The sequence below is a fragment of the Cinclus cinclus genome, chromosome 2 (assembly GCF_963662255.1).
Source record: "Cinclus cinclus chromosome 2, bCinCin1.1, whole genome shotgun sequence".
In the NCBI taxonomy this organism is placed as follows: Eukaryota; Metazoa; Chordata; class Aves; order Passeriformes; family Cinclidae; genus Cinclus; species Cinclus cinclus.
Window position 1 is genome coordinate 96,018,616 of NC_085047.1, and position 23,843 is coordinate 96,042,458.

Genomic DNA, 23,843 nt, shown 5'->3' on the forward strand with positions numbered 1-23,843 from the left:
GCCTAGAGAAGCTACGGATGCCTCATCATTGGAAGTGTTCAAGGTCAGGTTGGATGGAGCTTTGAGCAAGCTGGTGTAACAGATGTCCCTTCCCACGGTATCAGGGTTGGACTGAATGGTCTTGGAAGGTCCTTTTCAACCATAACCATTTCTTGTTTCTATGATTTGTCTGTCAAATATCATGAAGTGGTTACCTATGTCATCGTAATACTTTTTCTATCTAGTATTATTAATGACACACAATAGACTGAAAGAAAAATAATTTAATGTGCCACAATAACATTACTAATATTTATGAAGAGTATAAGATCCAGCATTCATGCTCATTCAAGTGAATTTTCCAGAGGAGTTTAGCATTTCCAGCAATTCAGCTCTGAGTTCAATTTGATGCATATTCCTTCATTACAGGGTGAGATGACAGTGATAGTTACATTAAGAACATTAACAACAGGTTTGCATGTGCCTGTGTATGAACTTACAAATCAAATGCTGCTGAAACACACTGGATTTACAGAAATATGACCTGCAGTAGCCCAGACTAGAAGAAATGGATACAAATATTGCTAATATTCATACCGTATGTAATAATGACACTACTTTTTTAACTCGTACAAATAGTTGTTTGATTTCCATATGGTTGTTTTTCAGAAGAAATCTGTGTTCTCTTTTTTTTTTTTTTAACTTATGAAGCAAGTCAAAAATACATGGAATTCACCTTAGAATCTCCCAATGTCCAGGGAAAATCTAATAAGCTCACAATGATCACATTTACATTTCATCCAGGAAGAAAAAATGCAAATACATTAACTCATAAAACAGAATTCCTCTGACTTTTGAGTGTGCACGTATTTTCTGAATATCTTCTATTTTTCTAATCCAAACAAAGACTTTTGTGTTAAAGAATAAATTCCATAGTCTTCAAAGTTACATTTGCCAGTGTTGAGGATCAATATTTAATGTTTAAAAAAGTATTTTTCTTAATCCATTTAAAATCCTGACAGCTGTTACTTGTCTGTTTCTCATATAAATGTCCATTTTGTGCCTTTTTTCCTGAATGCCACAATTAAGAGAAAAATAGCATTCTGGCTCTTTCTTTAATTTTGTTTGTTTTCAATATAAATACAAAAAATAGGAGTTCACCAATGCAAATATTGCACTTTTCCATTTAGATTTATAACACACATAGGGACAATGAAACATTTTAAACCACTTATAGTGGCTTACACACGTCTGTATCCTTCAACGTTAGTTTTAAGAAACCAAAAGAAAATCTTTTAAAGAGATGCATTAAATAATCTTTTTTACAGATAAATAACTACTACCAAGATTCTGGGTATATACATCATTTGACAACAACCAAAACATCAATTTTTCTTGTGTCTTCAGTTTTTTGGGTTTGGGGTTTTTTTTGTTGCTTTTCTTTTGTTGGTTTGTTTGATTTTGTTTGCATGTTTGGGGTTTTTGTTTGCATTCTTTTTTCTAACTTCGGTGCTTCTGAGTACCAAGACTGCATGCATAAATATACCAATATATATTTTTATATTTCTAGCTTTACATTTAAATCTGTTTCCATTATAGAAAAAAATTACTCTTTTGAATTTAATGAATACTCAAAATCAGGGACAAGAAAAAAAATCTTAGTATTCTGATGGACTACAAACTTTAGAAACATATGAACAACATTAACAGATAATTTAGCAAAAGAAGTCTTCTGTGTTCCAAAACAGTACATGCTGTGAAAAACAAGATCAAAAATCCTTGCAAAAAGACACACAAACAAAATTACTGTACCTTACCCTGTGTATCTAAAATGCCAGAAATATGAGGATTTGAGCATTCTGTACAAATTAGAAGCTTTTTCACTAAGATAACAAATATTCCTAATGTCTACCTTTATTTGCCATTTTTTAGATTTTAATTTTCTATGGAAAAGCAGAACCTCAGTAAATAAATAAACCTTATTTTGGACAAAAGTTTGGTACATGCTGTCTACCATGATTATGGAGTTTCTTATATTTTTGAAGATAATGTCACTGCACTTCTTAAAACCCCTTGATTGCCTATTACCAGCAACACAAATTCCATCAAGTGTATCTGGCCTTTTATTTTTTGTATGTATCTCGAAAAACCAATTTGCAAATAAAAATAATAAATACAGATAAATAGGAACACTTTCCTTCTTCTTGACATTACCAACTGTTTCAATAGTGTGAGGACTCATTGTTGATTGACCTTTTTCGTTGTTTTTTTAATAACGGAATTGAAATTATTTAAGAAAAATATACCATTTCTGAAAACATTATACATTTCCAGTCATTTCCCTCAAAGGTGAAGGCAGTTGTCCAAAATAATATAGTTTAGACAGTTTCCATAAAAATGGACAGAAAACAACATCCATCATTGAGATTTTTCTGTTTTAATATCAAAACTGAGCCAAATTCCTATGATTATCAGTGGAAAAAATCAGCAATTAAATATTTCCATGTAAATATTTCTATGAAGAAAAGAGTCACTTACCTAATACCCCCAGCCTGTAATTGATAGTGACAACAATGACATTTCCATAACTTGCAAGAATGCTGCCATCAATCATATTTCCAGTACCCTCCATGTAAGAGCCACCATGGATGTAGACCATAACGGGTTTCTTGCTGTTCTGATCATGAATGTCTGAAAAAATTCAAGTAAGGAAAACACAATAAAGTAATAAAAACACAAGGAAAATGGCATTTGTAATTTTAAAATTACTTTAAATTACAGTGCTAAAAATAGTCCTAATTACTTCCTGTTTTCAATGTTGACACCACTATACCTGCTAGCTTACACAGTTCAGGACTGTCCTAATCATTATAATATCAGCCTAATATATAAAATTTAAAATTTCAAATACTATTTCCTCTAAAATGGTCTCAGAACACTTCAAATGCATTCAGTATTAAAAGAAATTTAATTTTAACAGGAATGCATTAAAGCCTAAAAAAACCCAAATTATTAAATAATCTTGGTTATTTTAGAATACTTAGATTAAAATATATACCAATTTAGAAATATCTGTGCATCTAATAATAAAATTATAGCAATGACCCATACTTTCCCATTTCTCATGGGATATAATTATTGAAATAATATTACCAATAGTTCAGTAAGAGATAATATCACAAAAAATAACTGTTCTGATAGAAGAAAAAATAGTAGACTGTTCCTTCTTTTAAACAGCCTAGGACATAATAAATAGAGAGGATTTATGTGAATACATGGTCCAGATTTCTTTTGTTTTTAAATCTAATTATGTCTTTTGTGTTGCATTTTTCCTGGTCTGGCTAAGCCTCAAAGAACAGCCTTGAGTTAATGGTGTTGCTGAAGTTTTGTATATGTAGAAAATTCCCGACTACTTTTTTAAAGGTAAACAGCTGGTTCTTTATCTCTAAAAGAAAGTTAAATGAAAATGACAAAATTTTAAAAAAATCTAAAAGAAAGTTAAATGATATTACTTATTTAACAGTGAGTTATAAAGATGTGATAATCAATGATTTGGATATATTTGGGACCAGATTAATATAAAAAGCTTGGCTCTTAATGCCAGTGATGAGTCAGAATACCTAAATCTAGAACATATGTTGTCTACAAAAACAGTGTTAAGAGAAGCCAAGCTCCTTTATAAAGCAGAGGGCAAATTTTTTTACTAATAAGTCAGTGTATCTGCATGGAATCAGAGCACTTCTTTCAAGTATATAGCAAAACACATAAGGAAAAGTAGAGTCTCTGATTATTCAACCAGGTTTTAAAAAAAATAATCTTTTGGATAGGCATATATTGAAGAGTTGAGAAGAGAGGTGGACAAAGAAAAAACTGAGCTAAATACCTACAGGTGAGGGATCTGGTTTGAAAGCCTTCCAAATATCTTTCCTCAGGTTTATTAGGAAATACTGAAACAAAATATGTGATCAGGAATGAGGTACCAGATAGTCAGTGTTTTACGTAAGTGGAACTAATTAGAGCATAGTCAAAGGTAAATTTTGACTGTCATATTCCTACGACTTTTTTGCTTTACTCAGGCGTGTATGCAACCTTAAATATCACAAATTTCCAGCTGCGTTCAGGAATGTCAAGGCTGCAGTGTACACCAGTCTACTTGTCAGAGTTTAAGGCTTGTCATTGATTCTGCCTCCTTTCCACTAAAAGATACATGCTTACATGTTGTATTTTAAATGTTGTACTTGAGCAGCAGAACAAGTTTTTGTGATGAGATCTCTTGAATTGTTGTGACTATAAGAGTAGCACAGCAATTAAATAGATACTTTAAAGAAATGAGGTGCATTCTAGTGGATCTATTTTTTTTATTGTCAGCATTTTCAGCAAAGTACATAAAAATGCTACTTCACTGAAGGCACAGCTAAGCCCTCAAAAAACCTGAAAGCAGCAATTATTTAACAGAATTATTTGTGTTGCTGAATTACGTTTTTCTTGTCTTCCCCAGTGTCTCATGGCACAATTTCTGTATTTAATCTTTTCTTATTACCTAGTTCTACCTCAGGGTTCAATCTTTCACTGGTGAAGTCAATAGAAGGTTTCCCCTTCCCCTTCAATGATTATCTTCAACATAAAGGAAATTAGCTCAATGCTTTATATGCTTAGATCTCAAGTGGATACCCTCGTTAATAATGAAATCCTAACATTTTATGAATTTTAAAAAAGGCCAAATAATAATGTGTTCATAATCAAAAATTTATTTTTAAAGTAATTTTGGTTTTACTTGTTATTTGTCCTTTTACTTTAAAATTAACTTCAGAATTTGGTATAGAAATGATAATTTCATCATTTGAAAAAAGCAAATGTTGCACAGAAATAGGAAGGTAATAATCAGAAAATAACAGAATAATTTTAGAGTAGTCTGCACACTATTTCTGCGTTGCAAGAAAAAGTGTAATTCACCAGTGAAGGTGGTGGAATAGAGGGCAACCAGTGTGAATCAAAGACCTGAAATTTTTATTAAGGTATTTTATATATAGACAGAGTAGCTACAATAGACCTGAAGTCCCAGGAAAAGAGGTGAAAGTATCCTCACTGTAGTGTGCATGATTCTAAGGAAAATGGGGAGGACAGGCTTCAAAGTAACTTGAAAATTTGTCAGATAGGAGTAAACAGGAAAAAAGACATGGAATAACACTTTGGATTGGCCAAGCATGAGAGGATTAATAAACACATTGCTTTGAAGCTAGACCAATAAACTACCCAGGGTTTTTATCTTCTCATTCAATTTTAAAATTATTTATTTTCTTAATTTGATAAATACATGTAAACTGACAATGTAACGTTAACGAAAGGGAAGGGTGAGAATGGAAGATTTCATTACTTCTTTCTATTTTGGTGCATCCTAAATAGATTCGTTGCATCAAGGCAAGAAAAACAAATGTGTTTCCATCTAAAACTTTTTTTGGGGTACTGTGAACATTTAGCATTTCCTTTCAGGAAACTCAATCTAACTTTGAAAGAAGTCAATGAAAATGATTGTTACTGATTTTGGTGGGAATGTGGTCAGAGTCATGAATGTGTCTCAGAGGCCAGCTGATTACAGGGAAAAAAAAAACAATAAAGCAACATCAACAGCTTCCTTTATTTTTGTGTCCTGAAATAAACCACATCCTGTGAGAAAAAAAAAAAAAGTAAATAAAAATAACAAAGACAAAGCACAATTCAACTGCATCAATGTACAGCATGTGCACTGGGGAAACAGTGGAAGTGAAAGGAAATATATATGTGAGTTCTTTCATGAATTTCAAACAAGTGAATATACAAAATGTGTAGGAGGGAAAAGAGCACATGCATGTCTTTAAATTCCATTTTCTCAACCTAAGAAAGAACAGAGGGGAAAAAATATGTGGTTCCAAATAACATTTATGTTACTCACTTCACACATATTTAGGAATAAACTTTTTACACCTAAGTCACGGAGGAACTGCAGTCATCTATATGCTAATTTAGATTTTAAAAAGAAAAACAATCAAAGTAAATTCTAAAGAAGAAAATAAAGAAGCACACTGATGTGAGCTTCTGCAAATAAAGGACTAAAAATCATGTTGAAATAACAGCAATAATGATAATAACAATAATCATTCTTATTATAACAAAAATTGAAAAGTTTATGTTCATGCATCAGGGTCAGGCTTTGAAAAAACAAAAAATACCTTCATCTTCACCACGATCATTACTGGTTATATCATCTGCGCTTTTCTTTGTGTTGGCTCCTGGGATCATATTGAGGAGGAGAATAAAGGGAAAAAAGAGAATTCAAAACCAGCAGGTTCTCAAAAATAAAAAGCCACTAGTACAAAAAATGTAACAAAAATGTCAAAATCTGTTACATTTGAAGTTGAAAAACAAAAAAAGATGCAAACTGCACATAAACATAAGATGTCAAGAAGAACAAATTGAAAATATTTGAAAAAAAGTATCATATTCTGTGACAATGCAGTACTTTAGTTAAAAGTGATTTCTGCAAAAAAAAAACAAATTAATGTGCTATTAAAAAAGAATAATATAAACCAAAAAAAGTATGTTAAAAATCACCAAATTATGTTTTTATATAAGAAATGCATTTTCTTTTATTTTGTTCTGTAACCTTAAGGAAATAATGCTTTAAGTTACTTTCTTAAATGATTAACCATTTTATTCATCCTTAGTAGAATTTATTAAATAGTCAGAACCTGATTTTTGGATAAAACTAATGCAAATAAAATGATAATTTGAGTTTTACACAACGTGGCTAGACCAAGATGAACCATAAAGTCCTCCTTAGAATTTAATCTTGCCTCCCATATGAGCAAAAAGATATTTAAAACAAGACTGCAAACAAAAGTGAAACAGAGTTGAGTCAATCTCAGACATGAAATTGGTCCAAAACCAGCCTTGGTTTAAAATATACCACATTGGATGCTCTTTAGAAAAACCTAGAAATTGACTGAAAACATTTACTTACCACGATAAAGAACTTGCATTTTTTTATTAGAAGATTTAGTAAAGAATATATTGTAATTTGTATCCAATATGCTTTCTTTAAATACTTTTGAGGCGTACACATGCACACACACACACACACAGGCACGCACACACATGTAAATATTTATGCTCATACAGATCATAACCTGTGCTTATGGGAGGAAGAGGAAATAAACAGTTTTCATCATGCCCATCCTTGGGCAAAACTTCTGTTTTCTGACTAAAAAAATAAAAATACACCAAGCTATTCTTGCACCCAGCATTCTATAGCACTGTGCTAGCTCCTGTAGAAAGTAGCCCTCTGCAATGTAAACAGTTACTTGATAAGGAATGAAAAATGGATAGGAAATTCAATTTAAAATTTAGCTTAGAATTTAACGTAGCTACTAAAGAAATGAAACGGTCTAAGCACGCTAATAATTTTTTCTTCAATTTTCTTTATTTTGAAGTGCCTTTACAAGACATGTTGAAAAAGAACAGTATAATTTAATTTGCTTTATGCATGAAGTCTAAATTTGTCACAGATACATCATATTTAAATAAATATTATTTACTCCTTTTATTTTCCCATTTAAATTCATTTTAACTATATTTATATGCCTCAAAATCCAAGGTTTCTATTAAATCTTAGTCCATGATTGTAAAACAGAATATCTTTCTTAATTTTATTATATTATAATAAATATAGAGTAAAATATATTTATATAATATATATAAAATTCATAATCTTTATTAATTTATTAATTTATTATTTATTTATTTATTTAAGTTTTTATTTTTTAATATATACAGTTTTGGAATCAGTGTACTAGTTTATTTGTCTTCTGGATACACATTTTATACAGGCATTTTCTGGAAGTTCTACCACTATGTATGCAGTGATGATGATTAGTGAGTGAAAATGTGAAAAGCAGTGCCTGATACTCTATCTCCACATAAAATCTCAGTCTTCAATGCTGTTGTACAAAAGATATTGTTTATGCAGTACACCAGTGGAGTCATTATATATATCCATAACTAACTAAGAAAAATATCTCTGTCAGTGAAATACAGATGTTCTCTAATGACTAATTTCTTTCAGAAGTAATAGATACAGGCTCATAATCTCAGTCACTATCCATGTTTTGTCCTTTCATTCAATATTGCTCCAAATTGCTTATAGCCCAAGGAAGGTTGAATACTTTCTCAGGTGATACACAAATAAAGTTAATTTTGTGTTTAAATAAACTAAGTACTCAACCTTGACCTTAAACCATTTTTGATTCATGCAAAAATATTTACGAGAAATAGTTATTTACAGGCAATAAATACATATAGACACATGTTGGAATGCACATAACAAATTTCAATACTAGTTTCCCCAGGGAGGTATTCTTTAATTGTTTGATAACAAATATGTTCATCATATGGAAAATATAAAATCAACTACCACATATTTTTTATTCCTATGAATTAAAAAATATCAAAATCAGTGTAGCCCCATATAAGCAGTACTTATAGACAAAAACTGTGTGTACAATCATTAGGACTGTAATCCCTCTTTCAAGTATTTTTAAGTGAAAGAAGTAGTTGTGTCCAAAAACATTTTAATTTGGGTACTATCTCACTCCAAAATCTTCAATACACATATGAATAACATATTGCAAGGATTTTCTCTTTAATGTGCTTCCCAATGGGACTCTGGCTCAGTGTACTTCTGAAAAAAACAACACAAGTGCAATGAGAATTTAGAAAATGTGCTCACACCTATTATTATATGCTATTATATGTATCAACTAATAAGATGTGTGACGTAAGGTTACCTGTGATATTTGAAACATCCATTATTCCTTTTTTTATTCCTTCAAAGGTGTAAAATATCATGTTGCAATCCATTTTCCCAAGAAATTACTATAACTTAGTATGTATTTATTTGCAATGTGAGTGGGAATGCTATTTCTCCTATGTCTTTTGAAACAATCATTTGCCTGTTGGCAACTGGAATACATTTTCGTAACGAAGTTCTTGGGTTTGAGAGGGTTCTATATTCATTCTGAGATTTGTTAAGATGGATTACATCAATAAATTCTCAAACCAGGGTTCTGTGTTCCTATCACATTGGATTTTTTTCATTCTATACATACCAGCCAAAAAGTCATGTAATTGTTAAGGCTGAAAAATATCATCAAGTCCAACTCTGGCCCTAAGTGCAACATCTTCATTTTTTAAATATCTCCAAGGATGGTAACTCAATAACTTCCCTGGACAGATTGTTCTAATGCCTGACCATGCTTTCCATGAAGTTTTTCCCAATATCCAATTTAAATCCCTAGGTGAAACTTGAGGCCATTTTGTCTCACCCTATATCTTGTTACTTGGAAAAAGAGACCAACTTCCACCTGACTACAAACTCCTTTCAGGTAGTTGTAGAGAGTAGTCTTCATATTCTTCAAGTTAAACAACCCCAGCTCCTTCAGTTGCTCCTGAAACTTGTGGCCAGATGCTTCACCACCTCTGCTGTCCTTTAATAACAGAGCACTCCAGTGCCTCAGTGCTCTCCTTGCAGTGAGGGACCCAGAAATGAGCACAGGATTTGAGATGCAGCCTCACCAGTGCCGAGTACAGGGAGACCATCTCTGCCCTGGTACTGCTGGCCACACTACTGCTGTTACAAGCCATGTGGGTAATACTGTTAAACAGTCTGAGGAGAACAAACATTATTGTTGGAATTGTTTCAGTAGCTCCAAAACCGCCTAAAATACCCAGGACCATTGCTTAGAAGAATTCTATGAATGTTTCAAAAACATAAGCTTCCAGAAACATACTACCTTATGCAGACAGCAAAAATTTGAATTTTCTAACCAAGTTGTGGGGTTTTTTATTTAAAAAGTCAATTCATTTGTCCTTAAACTTTTTAAAAAAGATGGCAGTCCTTGTCATAAAATAAAAAAGTTGCTATGCCTCTAAGGTTAGTTTAAGGTTGAATTAATCTAGAAGACTGAATGGAATTATGAAAATTCCAACTCCAAAACTCCCATTGCTCAGAAAATTTGCCTGCCTGAAACAGCTGATTGTCCCACAGATCAACACTTCCCTCTGCTTTGGGGCTTCTTTTGTGAGTTTTCAGGGTTGGGTCAGTTTCTTCCCCATATCTCATATTCTCCTTATCCCAAATCACAGGAGCAGCAATTTTAACCTTCAGTTCCCATACACCAAGTAAACATTATCACTGTATTATAGGATTTGACCCTTCTGTAGTCTAAGAACTGTTTACTCATTCATCCTACATGAAACACGCATGGTAAATTTCAGCAGCAGCCCAGGATCCAGAAGTAGTAGTTATGATCTAGTGCATTAAATCTGAATTCCCTGAGTATCTCTATTGACTAACCTGGTGTTTGACCACAGCTCTTGGTTTGTGAAGTTAGTGTTTCACTTTTCATGATACTGAAAAGTAACAGAGAAAAATGTTTCCAAATGTAAATAGGATGGGATTATTTTTTTCCAAACAGTCAAGGTTAGGAACTATTTAAATAAATATTTTAAATATGCTGTAGATAGCATAGCTCTGTTGAAGAATACATGTGTATAAAGGTTCATGGTTTAGAAAAAATATCTTACTGTTAATGACAATTACTAGAAAAATATGATGGTGCAATGCATTGCCAAACTTTGTCAAACTTCTTTTGTGAAGGGATTCTTGTCTGTCAGAAACTGCTTCCTTTTCATATATAAGGTGTTTCGAAAACAGCTCTGGCCAATATGGTCATAACAAAGAAGGGTTTCATGTGTGATAATTTTTTTCCTCTCTTAGAAGCACTGCAAGCAATGCAGTTATAAACATTAAGTCAGCAAATATCTCTAAAAGGTTTTGACTTTGAAACACTGATCATTGTGTTAATAAACCATTAAAATGTTGTTGATTTCATTTATCTATGGATGCACAGTCACCTTGTAGTCCCAGATTTGTTCTCAATGCCATGCACAAAACTATCACCAATGAAGTCACCCTGCTGTAAGCATGTCCTTTGGCTCACATTTCCTTTGCCTAATGAATAAAAATCTCATACAGAAACAGATTTTCTGGTTTTGCAAGTTGTCCCAGTTGTATTGACAATTTATGCTACATCTTCCTCCATTCAGATAATATGAACCACAGATATGTAATATAGGCAGGTCCCATGCATGCAGTTTACCAGGCTTGCATATTAGGTATTCACTCTGAATCCTCTAACAGCAGCAAAAAATCATCCACAGAACTGCTTAAGCTGATGCCATTTCTATGCATTTTATATGCAATTGCTCCATCTGTCACATAGTATACCTTTTGACCCCATTTAAATTTGGAAAAGGGCTCAGTTTTCAGAAATCACACAGCACATTATTAGTTGCATGACCTCCCAGTTTCATATAGCACATGCTTAACCTTCTGGAAATTTCCAGCTCAAACCAGATTAATACAGGATTTAATAGTCATTCTCTCAGTGATATGTCTTATTTACACGGCTCTTCTATTAGAACTCTAAAGCTCTTGTTTTCCCATCCCATGAAAACTATTATAATTTTACAATCAGGTCAAGTCAACAGTTCATTACAGTCTCAAGAGAGTATTAGAAAAGCAAAATTTCCTTTCAGCATTTCTCCTACGACTGGTGGGATAACTTTGCTTTGAGTCTCACCTAGTGTGCAAGACTTGAGTCATTTTGTGTCCAAAAAAGGGGGTTCATGAGTGGGGTAGTTTGGCTGTCATAACACTGTACCTTGCTCATCCTTACGGCCAAGGCTCTCTGGTTACTTTTATAGTTACAACAAGAAGTTTTAATTTGGCAGCTGAAGATCAAATGAGGAATTTGACACTTCAAATATAGAGGAGGAATTTTTTTTTTCTTTATTTATTTTCAGCCTGTTAAAGTAATGTAGAAGTTGACTGTGGATCTCCTATGATAGGAAAGATCACAAAGGCAGGAAATATATCTATGTATCTGTTATTTGGATGTCTGTTCATTTAATCAAAGAAAGAAAAATATATCCATATAACCTAGATTCAAATAACTATTTTTCTTAACTGAATAATGGCAACATGTGTGTGTAACTGTGTGTGGATGCACACGTATAAGCAAACATGTACACATAAATGCACATGAAAAACTCTATACATCTAATCAGCTTCCAGAAAGAATCCAGTTTTATTTTCTGGCACTCCCTCCCCATAATAATGTTAAAAATAAGTTATGATACATCAACAATGTGCATAACTCCAGTAAACAGCCATATTTAATGACTTCAATGAAGTCCTTAGCCATAAATTAGACGCCTTCTAATTCTTTCCTTAATAACACGATGACCTAGATTCCCATTGCTCTAGGTAGTTTTCAATGTGAAACTCAATAAAAGCTCAGAAATTTCCTTAAATTTGCCTGAATAAAATGCGTTTATTTTTGTTTTAATTCCTATATTATCACTGAATAGCAGAAGACACACAATTAAAGTAGGCATTATTCTAATGCCATTAATAATAACAAAACAAAACCATTTGGGTTGCAAGTGCTAGCTGAGTAAGGCAGCAACATTTAACAAAGGAGCATGCAACATAATTCAATTCACTGTCCTAATCACTCCAGCTGCAACACACACAAAAAATTATTGGGATTCCAGAGAAAACACATAGATGTTGTTGCATATCCAGGAAATGTTCCTTTTCAAGAAAAGAGAATTAAAGGACAATTTTGTGTGATAACCATAATTGGATGGACTGTCAAGAAGATCAGCTGAAATTCCTACAGTTTTGTGTTCCATGCATTGGTAAGGATTTAATAAAAAAGAAAATGTTGTTTCACAAGCTCTTTCAAACAGTTTCAGAGAACTAATTAAAAAATCCATTGAAAAATAAAAACTTTGAGGTTGAAAAAGAGGCTGCATAAAAAATATGGGATTGTTATATTACCTCAGTTCTGTACTTTATGTTGCCTATAAGTTTCAGTTACAAGATTACACAAACTTTTTTTTTTTCAGAAAAAAGAATTGCTTGCATCTTTCTGAGCATTTACTGTTCCATGTAGAATGAGAGTGGGAGGGTATTGTACAAATGGTGGCATTCTGAATACCACCAAATAAATTAATAAATTAAATTTTATTACCAAATAAATAATTACCAAATAAATAGAGAAATAATTACTATTATGTCAATTATCTCAATTATGTGCTTCCCACAAGATGTTTCCCTGGACAACAGTAGGTGCATTAAATCACTCCATCATTAAGTTTCCCATACTTTAAATTCTTTTTTCAGCATGTTAATACAGGGCAGTGGACTTCATGAATTGTCACACAGAGTGACTTTAGGGTCCCACAAAGTTCTACAAAAGACCACAAGCACTTTTCAGAAGTGGGAATGTTGTGAATACAATTTTTCACCATGATTTAATAAGAGTTATTAGATCTGTGATTGATATGGGAGTTCCTTTCCTTATAAGTTTATTCCACACCAGTATGCTGACATGGATTCAACTCAATGAAGTAATTTTAATATCCCACAGATTCTGAGAAATGGAACATCTTTAGACCATCTCTATAGATAATATTTATTTTGAGCACTAGTTTGGAGCAAAAAAGAGCTTACAAAAATATCAGCAACAGTTATTACTCAGGCAGGACATTGTTACATGAAGTTTTGGCTGGTCTACCTGCTAATTATACTATTCTCTATCAAACAAATAACTGATAATAGATATTATTCCATGTAAGATATAAAAGACTTTAATGTAACTGGGAAAACCAGGTTTCTTTCCGTTTTATCAAAGTTTTCACTATACTTCAAAACTTTCCTATATACTTTGTTTTTGGAAAGTGAGCAATGTATTTTAAGAAGATTGTTAAAAATAGTCCTACAACAAAGTTATACTGTATATACTGTATATGCATGTTGTGATTACTGAAAGAAACACACTTAAATGTTATTTATTTTTATGAAAATATTTGCATTCAATTAGATTGTATTTCTTCATCCTGGAAATTAATTTATAAAAATAATAAATTTTGTATTTCAATCTCTGTTAATTCATTCTGACACACTTTTTACCTCCTAAAACTGCTTTGAGTAAAAATTACCAATAATAATTTTTAAAGATATTGAATTAGCATTTAAAATATTGTTTTCATTCATTTTAGCATTAGTAAAATTATTATTATTTTAGAGGAGTCATAACTAAAATAGAAATGAGGTAGACACATAAATTCACTAATAGTTTTTAAAAGGGTCTTTTGTCATGCAAGTTACACCATAACTAGAACTTTCTGTCTTCTAAATAGAGTACATTGCTTTGACAAAACAATCCATAATGGCTCAAAAGAAAGAGGACATTGTAAAGCCTATCCTTTCAGTGACCTCCAACAGATCAGAGGAGGGTTTCTTGCACTTCCAGTGTAACTGAATCGGCTTTATTTGATGGAAAACTGGACTAGGCCTGCAATGCTTTCTGATTCAATAATGAAAGACTAATTAAAACCATAAAACTATCATATAGCATAATTATTTCAGAAAGAAGCACATATTTTTCTGTGCAAGCATCAGCTGAAACACTGTCAATTTGAAAGCATAGCAGTGACCTCAAACAGCTGACATTTCTCTGCTGAAGTGATGCACTTGTGAAAGTGTGAATGTAGTAAAGCTGTGTCCTAGTTTCAGCTGTTATAGAATTAATTTTCTTCAAAGTAACTTGTACAGTGTGGTATTTTGAATTTAGTATGATAATTATGTTGATAACACACTGATATTTTAGTTGTTACTAAGTAATGCTTGCCCTAAGTCAAGGACTTCTCAGTTTCTCATACTCTTCTGGTGCACAAGAAGCCAGAGGAGCATGGCCATTTACTGGTAGGATCTATAAATCCCACTGCAAAGTTTGTTCAGAGAATATTAATACTGGCACTGTCAAGTCAGTGAATGTAAGACAAATTGAGTGCAATTAGCTGCAGAGTGGAAAAAGGTTGCTAGCATGATGAGTATACTACAATTAAGTTGCAATAATGTATATGATTTCTATAAGATAATACAACATTTATTAACAGTCAAAATTCCCAAGCCTAGATGCAACTACATTCTAGTTAATGTAGACAAGTAGAATTTGCAGAAAGAATTCAGTAATGTTGACTTAATATTGTCTATAACTGAAGGGTGATTAGTTTCAAATACACTTAAGAGAAGTAAGTATCTTTGTGCCATTTAAAAAGACTGTGAATGAACCCTCTAGGTAGACAACTGAACACTGCAAGCACACACACTGCATTTAAGTGCTGGTGAAGTTGTTTGTGCAAATTCTCCCTTTGGACAATTGTAGGCACCACTGGAAGCTGTGAACTGAATAATCAATTCTTAAAAAAAAAATCTAATTATTTTTTGCAGATAATTAATTGTTCATTTTGAAGGCTAGTTCAATCTGTGGTTGCCTTTGGAGAATTCAGGAAGAAATTATGTTTGCTATGTCAGTGGATCTTGTGAAACGATATTTTATTCCATTGTGATTGAAATATTTTGGCACCCTATTTTGATGTTTACTGGATCTTTGACCCCTTAGTTTTTATTTGGAAATCTTGGGAGTGTTAGTCACAGGTAAATGTCCATATGAGACATCCAATGAAGATAAAAACTTTTGTGGGTTTTGGGGTTATTTTGTTTGGCTGGATGCTTTGGGTTTGTTTTAGCATATAGCCATGTCTTCAGTTTGTTTTTTTTTTTCTCTACTACATTTTGTTGACATCTTCATCTACACACAATAATGTATTACATCTTACTGGAATTAGTTATACCAAACCAACTAAACAATTAGACTATCAAACACATAAGCTGCTAATATAAAGTGTATCAATTTAAAAGAAGGTATAGAATACACTATAGCTATTTGTGGGAAAATAAGAGCTAAGTTGTATAAGATGAAAAGCTTTACAAAGTGGAATACTATTATTTAATTATTATAATACTTCCCAAAATAGTATGGGCACATAAAAGATTTCCCTAGAATTGAATAACAGATGTGTAGGAATTAAGACAGAACCTTGAATATAAAGTTCATGTAAATATTTTATTCATTATTACTCGTACTTAAAATGTATATGACTTTTCATAACAGAAATTAGTGTCTTTATCCCAAACAACTGGCAATACATTTTTGACATCAACTTGGTAAGGTTTGTTTGTTTTCACAGAAAAATATTAGGGAAGAGGAATGAGGAAGGGGAAAGCACAGACAAAACCTACAACATTTTCTATTATCCACAATTAACTGCTTCCAAGCATTTGTTTTGGGCATATTATGAATCTATGATATTTTATCTAAAATATTAAAGTGGAACACACAATTTTTTTCATACTTGCTATATAATTATTAATTATATTGAGCTAGCCTCAAGACTAGTGGTCAGAATCATGATTTAAACTCAAAACTCAGCAACACAGCACTGAGCTCACTAGTGTCTGATCTGTCTAAACTCCATTATATGACAATATCAGTTGGTTTTGAATAATTTGTGGATTATGTATCTGCACTGGTGGAAAAATCTTCTGTCTATTGAACAAACTGGATGAGAACTTATATCTCATTTTGACTTTCCATTTTGCAATGTTCCAAGCATAGTTCACATTTTGTACTTTCAGTGTTGGGGCTCATGCTTCACTCAAAATTTAGAAATTAATAACGGTGGCTTGTCAATTATAATTATCTGACAGAAGTAGGAAATTAGAAGCAAGTAATAAAAAGCCCTTTTTGATGTTGATACTGCATGGCATGTGCCATTTGATACAATACAAAATAATATAATGATATGATATCAATTTTGTATTATATGATTTACTATTCCATCTGAAGAAAGACAAGTTAAATTTTGCATTTCATAGGAATTATATATGAACTACATGGAATTAGATGTGAAATTATACAGCTTATGTATACAACTTCTGAGAAATTAAACTCCAGCCATCTTTGACTAAATATAAGTAGCTCTTTTGAAAAGGAACAGGTCAAGTTTTTCTTCTTTTGACTTATTTAAGCAATATTATTGTATATGTGGTGATGTTATTTGTTGTCATATGCACCTTCAGGTCCTACAGAACAAAACACATTAGTTCTGCATTTGTATTCAGCTGTAGAAGAGAGCTGAATGTTTCCTTTTCTCAATCAGTGCAATTTACAATTTAAAACACCTACCATCTATTTGAGGAAATTAACTATAATTGGCAGTTTTGCTTGGGAAAATAAGCCACAGATCATGAGTCTGTTGAAGGTCACTGACAAAGGGATTTAGCCAGGTTGTCTGAAGGTAAAATTGGCACAACATCAGTCCAAATTATACCTGCCTGTATGCTGTTGTTACTCTGTCAGTCATACTAGGAGTGAAACGCACTTACGCGAACAAACTCGAAATACTGGCACCACAGCCAGCTTTCTTACCACTAATGGTTACAAGGAGAAGGCATTAGACATAGAAACACAGCAAAAACAGATTGCTGTGATCAAATCTGTCAGGGTTTCCTCCTGGCACCAACCAAACCTCCTATCCAAGTTCAAAGCCTCCTAACAAAAACTACGTGGTGTCGCAGATGAACTTACCCTGTGCCTTTAAACTCTCCCCTTCCCTCCGTCTAAAGAACACTCAGTTTCTGCCAGTTGTTTTTCTCCTGAGGCATAATTTGAAAGGAACAAAAGCACCAGGTGAAAGGTGATTTTTGTAGTAGTTGTTCCTCAGCTGGACAGCTGCCAAAAGGCAAATTCCATCAGTTCCACTGCATGTGTATGTGGCTGTACGTGTGTGTCTGTGTGACATTTGCCAAGTTCTCACACTCTTTATAAGCCTTTATGCCTGGATCCTGTAGCAACAGAGGAAAAAAATCTGAGAATGTCGTTCGCACTGTGTTTTGCTTTTCAGGCACCACTGTGGGTAATTTCGTATTTGTTACCAGTAAACCCTGATGAAATTGGCCATAGAAAGTGAAAAGAAAATCATCAGTACATTATGCCTGACTAACCCAGTGGCCTTCAATGATTATTACGGGATAAAGGAAAAGGTACAGATGTTATCTATCTCTCTTCTGAAAACTCTTTTCCCTACAACAATCTTGCTGATAAATTGGGGAAATAAACATTTGATGGAAGTGATATTTGGATGTATTAGGAACTGACTCCATAGCTGCTAACAAACATGGTCAACAGCTCAATGTCCAAGTGGAAACTAGTAACCAGTGGTGTTTCTCAAGGGTCTGTATTAGCATCAATACTATTTAATATCTCTATCAATGACACAGTGGGATTGTGTGCAGCATCAGCAAGTTTGTAGACAGCACCAAGCTGTGTGGTACAGTTGACACGTGGAAGAGAAAGGCTGCCAGTCAGAGGGACCTTGGCAGGTTTGAACAGTCAGCCAGTGTGATCCTCATGAAATTCAACAAGGCCAAGTGCAAGGTCCTGCACCTGAGTTGGTACATTCCAGTATCACTAGAGACTAGTGATGAATGGATTGAGAGCAGCCCTGCAGAGAAGGATTTTTGAATACTAATGGATGAAAAAATTGGACATAAGTTGTCGGTGTGGGCTTGCTGCCCAGAAAGCCAATAAAAACCTTGGCTGCATTAAACAAATCATGTTCACCATTTCTGAGGGCTGTGGTTTTGTTTTGCATGTTTTCTAAAATCTCTGACACATTAAGTTTGGAACAAGTTTAATAATTCTTGCAACAAATCTAGGATGGGACATTCTGCAAAATATCATATAGAGTTCAACAAACATTCTACAGATTAGTATTTCAAAATAACCCCCTTCTGTCATCCATACTTTAACTCTGGTGATATAATTTTCCTCATGATCAAAGTGCATTGCCCTTTTCTGTCCCATATTGACTTCACTACATTTCATTTTGGTATCTCATTTCACAGGTCTCTACATAAATTTCTCTTGGAAGCTTATGACAGATTTTTGTAAAAAGCAGCAATTCCAGTAACAAAGCTTAATTTGTGATTCAGACTCTTGCCTTTGAAAATAGATTTCAAATTCATTAATATCAGCAGTATGGTACAAACAAGATCATTAAAGTAATTGATAATGTTCCCTCTCTCAAGAGTAGCTCTCAGATTTTCGCACCAAGAAACCAACGTCTTCTGACAAGATGTCTTCCAACTATTCCTTTTCTCCTTTGCATATTTTTGCATCTTGTGACACCATTCTTTTTTTTCACAGTGGTTAAGCTTTCTAAAGTCATGTTCTTATCTTTTCCTTACAGGAATTTGACTTTTTTTTCCCCTCTTTTTTTTTTTTTTTTTGTGTGTTATTATGTTTTAAGTTTTCTATTAACTTTGCCATAGGATTGTGCTTAACTACTCAGAATACATACTTTTCTGCCTCTGCTTGTTTTGGTTGGGGTAGAGATAATTTTCTTTCCAGTAGCTTGCATGGGTTATGATTTGGATTTGTGCTGGATGCACTGTTGGTAATGCAGGGATGTTTGAGCTATTGCTGAGCAAAGCTTGTACAGAATGAAGATCTTTTCTGCCTCTTGCCCTACCCTACTCAACCAGTGTGAGGGCCAGAGATGCACAAGGAGCTGGGAGGAGACACAGCCCAGGACAGAAGACCCCAACTGACCCAAGGGATATCCCACACCATATGGCTTCATGCTCAGCACATAAAGCAGGGCATGAAGGAGGAAGGCAGGGGAACATTCAGTGTTGACATTTGTCTTCCAAAGTCATTGTTACACATGATAGATCCCAGCTTTCCTGGAGATGGCTGAACAACTGCCTGCACATAGGAAACAGTGAACAAATCCCTTGTTTTGCTTTGCCTGTGTGCACAGCTTTTGCTTTATCTATTAACCTGTCTTTACATCAATCCATGGATTTTCTCACTTTTACCCTTTCAATACGATCCTCCATCACACTGGTGGAGGAATGAGTGTGCATGTAAGTGAGCTGGATGCAGTTTACCAGGTCAATACTCTAGAATATAAAAATTAATTCAATCTTATCCTCTCTTCAGTTATTCTCCATCTTTCCACATTCAGTAATAATTGAATGGTATTTCAGTTTTGCTGACAATTTTTTGTTAATATCACCTTGTTCTACTCTCTTTTCTTCTCTAGGTGTCAAGTTTTACAAGAAGTGACAGACAATATGTATTTCTCTTAGAGTAGTCAGGAATTAAAGATGTATACAAGAGAGTTAAACAAGACATATTTTGATAAACTGAACTGTCAGAAGAATAATTACTACCACCTATACCCTTAGATACATTAATTATAAACCATTGTGTTATTCCCAAAAAGGGGTTGAGAATAAAACTATTGATTTGCCAGTGAAATACTTCAGTTGCTAATTGAAATAAATTACTACAAGAGATTAGTAGGAACATATAACATATATATATATATATATATATATATATATGTAAATCAAAGAAAAAAGTTACTGTAGCCTAAGGAAAACAAGTCATTAGAAGCATCACAGAATATTTATATACATACACAGAAAATAAGCCATAGCTCTCTTTAAGAAAAAGCATCACTCTTTGATCTGCTAGAAACTTTGATTTAAAAAAATGTTGATAAAATTTATTTGTGTTTTGAAAAAAACACCTTTCATAAACCTTTTTCCATATGACATTGAGAACATAATTTTTCACAGAGAAAGAGGTGAAGTAATGTCATGGATAAAAAAAAAAAAAAAGCTACACAGTGTATATTATATTGTAACCAGAAGTCAATTTTCAATGTAGCATAAGATTAATGGTCTAGTGAAATATTCTGTATATTAATCTGATGTTGTTTAATATTCTGTTAATAACCTGGAAAAGAGGATGAATTATAATATTTTACAATTTTCCAGGCACAGAAACTGCACGAGACAAGGCTAGAAAGAATATGAATATCTTCAAAGGCAGTTTATAAATCCAGGGAAGTGAGGGAGCTATGTTTTTAATTTAAGTCACACAAACATCTAAATGACAGGGAAATGTGAGGTATTCAGACTACTCACTCTGCAGTCCGTGGAGATAAACAATGTCTGCCCCTGTTTGAAACAATTTTAAACAAGGTGTACTTCTTTCTCTTGTTTTCTTTCTGAGTAAAAAGTAAACAGCACAGTGCTGGACACAGTTCTAAAGTAGTATGTTTAAAAACTAGTAGTCATGCACAGTAGAAGAAATCACTGGAGCCAGATACATGATTTTTAGATCCCATAGTATCCATAACTTCCAAAGAAAAAGGCTTGGGCATTACTCTAGTCATAGTGATAAGAACCTTAAAAAATATTGCCAAATGCAACACGCAGAATATCGAAGCACAGCATGAAATTATTCTGAAAATAGAGAAATCTTGTACATTAACATATAATAGCCATGTATAGCACATATTATCAGGAATGATACATTCACATCCAGATTCTTTTTCACACAGCATATACCAGAAAGTCTTCCATCAGTACTCTATATTTCTGGAAGACAAAAATTATTTTGTATGTGAAGAGATTCAGTTACAACCCTCAATTACATCCAGAGAACAGGAAAAAATAACAGGAATGATAACACTGTTGAATTGTTCCATTACAGATATCATGTATGAAGGAAGCCAACTTTTCTGTGAAAACACAGTGCTGAATTCCCCTAAAGAATTGAATATATTTAAAAGCTATTAATCTTTAACAACTCAAAACCAACAAATGCTTTTTAAAACTGACAAAGACATAACACAATAAAATACCAGATATTTATTAGTTTTTGGTATCATTATTAGCATTTAAGCATGTCATACCATATAGTTGGCACCAATAACTCAAAAAGGGCAAACCACACAGTTATGTCTAATTTGACTAAGATAAGTGGGACTGATTAATGTTCAAAATAAAAGTTATGGAGCAAAGATGGTGAACTGTGTGTTTCATGGCATAGATCAATCACCAAACTCTCAGGGAAGAAATCACGGTGAAGTTTAGTTCACACAAAAGTCCCTTGCACCATCAGGATTCCTTACTCTGATGCATGTGAGGACTGACAGTTTGAAAGAAAGGAACAGGATAAAGTATTTTGTGTGGTCCTAAAATACTTTCAACATCAGGTTTTAATGGTGTTGTGGAGAAAATAGACTTTTATAACAATATAATTATTTAAGATATGTTAGCAGTGAATTCAAAAGCATGTGCTAAATTGATATTAGGATCAAAGAAGGACTAGTTACTGTCCCTATTTCTCACATGGGATCAGAGACCCCTGGAATTAAGTTTCCAAAAGGGTTGTTTTTGTTCTCCTTGATTTTATTCAACCTTTAAAGTTTGCTATATTATTTGATCATACTTGGTTCCACCTTTATGATCATAAAAGGAATATTATTTTGTTAGTGGAAAAAATGTAGACCTCTGTTCACCCTTAGAAAATTACATGTGCCTCATAATTTTGTTAAAATAAACTTTCTCAAAACATCAAAGCCAATCACACAATTACTTGTACACAAGTACACAAAAGAATTTAATCTCATTTTCTAAGGTTAATTAACATTTGCAGTATATGTGTCTGCTAACTTAGCATCAGAATGGACATGGTAATAAAAGAAACATACAAAAGTCTGTCCTGAAAGCAGCAATGGCAATAGGAAGCCATTGTCGAAAGACAAATCACCCTAACATCCACACAGAAGACAGGCTGAACTGATTCAGAACTGCAGTAATGTTGCAAAAAGTGCACCAAGATGTAATAGAAATATTAAAAAAAAAAAAAAAAAAAAAAAACATGAGCCTGGCACAGCTTCCCACATGCAACTGGCAATACAAATCAAAGACCTTTCGACCTATGATTTGGGTACAATATTTTAAAATTGGAATAAATAGTTTTTTATTCTTCAAACCTGTGAAACATTTTTGAACACAGCAAGACTAATTTTCTTTTAAATTTTCACCAGAAATCTGTGTAAACTGACAGAGAGCAACTGCACATAGAATTAAAATTAACATCTCTTTTGGGGATTGAGGCTTCATTGCCCATCATAAGACGGGAAAATATTATAACTAAAGAGAAGATAGAAGAAGAAGAAGAAGAAAGAAGAAGAAGAAAGAAGAAAAAGAAGAAGAAGAAAGAAGAAGAAGAAGAAGAAGAAAGAAGAAGAAGAAGAAGAAAGAAGAATGGATGGATGGATGGATGGATGGATGGATGGATGGATGGGCATTCATGACTCACAAGAGGGATTGGTTATTAACTGCTAGATCATGAATGAAAGTACACTCCTGGAAATGGGCAGAGGGAGAGAATGCTGATGTTTCTTTAAATCTCCAATGTATCACGACGCTTACATCATGCTGCGTTGGGTTACATCATGTTACGACTAGTGATGTAACCCGTCGCAATGCAATGCACACATCGCATTCAGTCAGCACATTTTCAGCTTGTCCACAAGATCGCCAAGAGAGGCTTGCTTGAGTTAATTAAAATTATTGTATTTCTGTGGTATTTATGGTTGGTCATGAATACAGACTTTTCCAGCTTAAGAAAATGAGGGTAGGAAAACAGAACTTAAAAGTATCCTAAGTATAAGAAAGACAAATGTGTAGAATATGCAGGAAGGCTGGGTGTGATGATGATATGAAAAGCCACCCACACGAATACATTATATAGTAAACTTAGGAGCAAGTGAATCACGGGAGAAATACCAGATGGATCACTCTCAGTATAAGCATAATTAGAGATAAAATACATCCATGTGTTCAGTCAGAAGGTTGTGCTTTTGCTGAGGGAAAGGGGGTGCTATTTTGTTTAGAGTTTTTGTTGTTGTTGTTTTTGGGTTTTTCATGGAATGTGGTAAGTAGAACTTTAAGACAGGACTTAAGGGTAGGCTTTTCCTACATG

General features: G+C 33.3%; 1 protein-coding gene across 3 annotated transcripts in view; it reads right to left on the reverse strand.

Moving 5' to 3' along the window:
* The window catches only part of NLGN4X (neuroligin 4 X-linked), a 108,602-nt gene that overhangs the window by 60,034 nt on the left and 24,725 nt on the right, over nt 1-23,843 (reverse strand). For 2 of the 3 annotated variants that reach the window (XM_062488007.1, XM_062488005.1), the window contains exons 2-3: nt 6,186-6,245; nt 2,518-2,670 (exon numbers count right to left, since the gene is read on the reverse strand). In XM_062488007.1, the coding sequence (XP_062343991.1) occupies nt 2,518-2,670; nt 6,186-6,245 (213 nt within the window). The remainder of the gene's footprint in view (nt 1-2,517; nt 2,671-6,185; nt 6,246-23,843) is intronic. The other variant, XM_062488008.1, reaches the window with a different exon arrangement.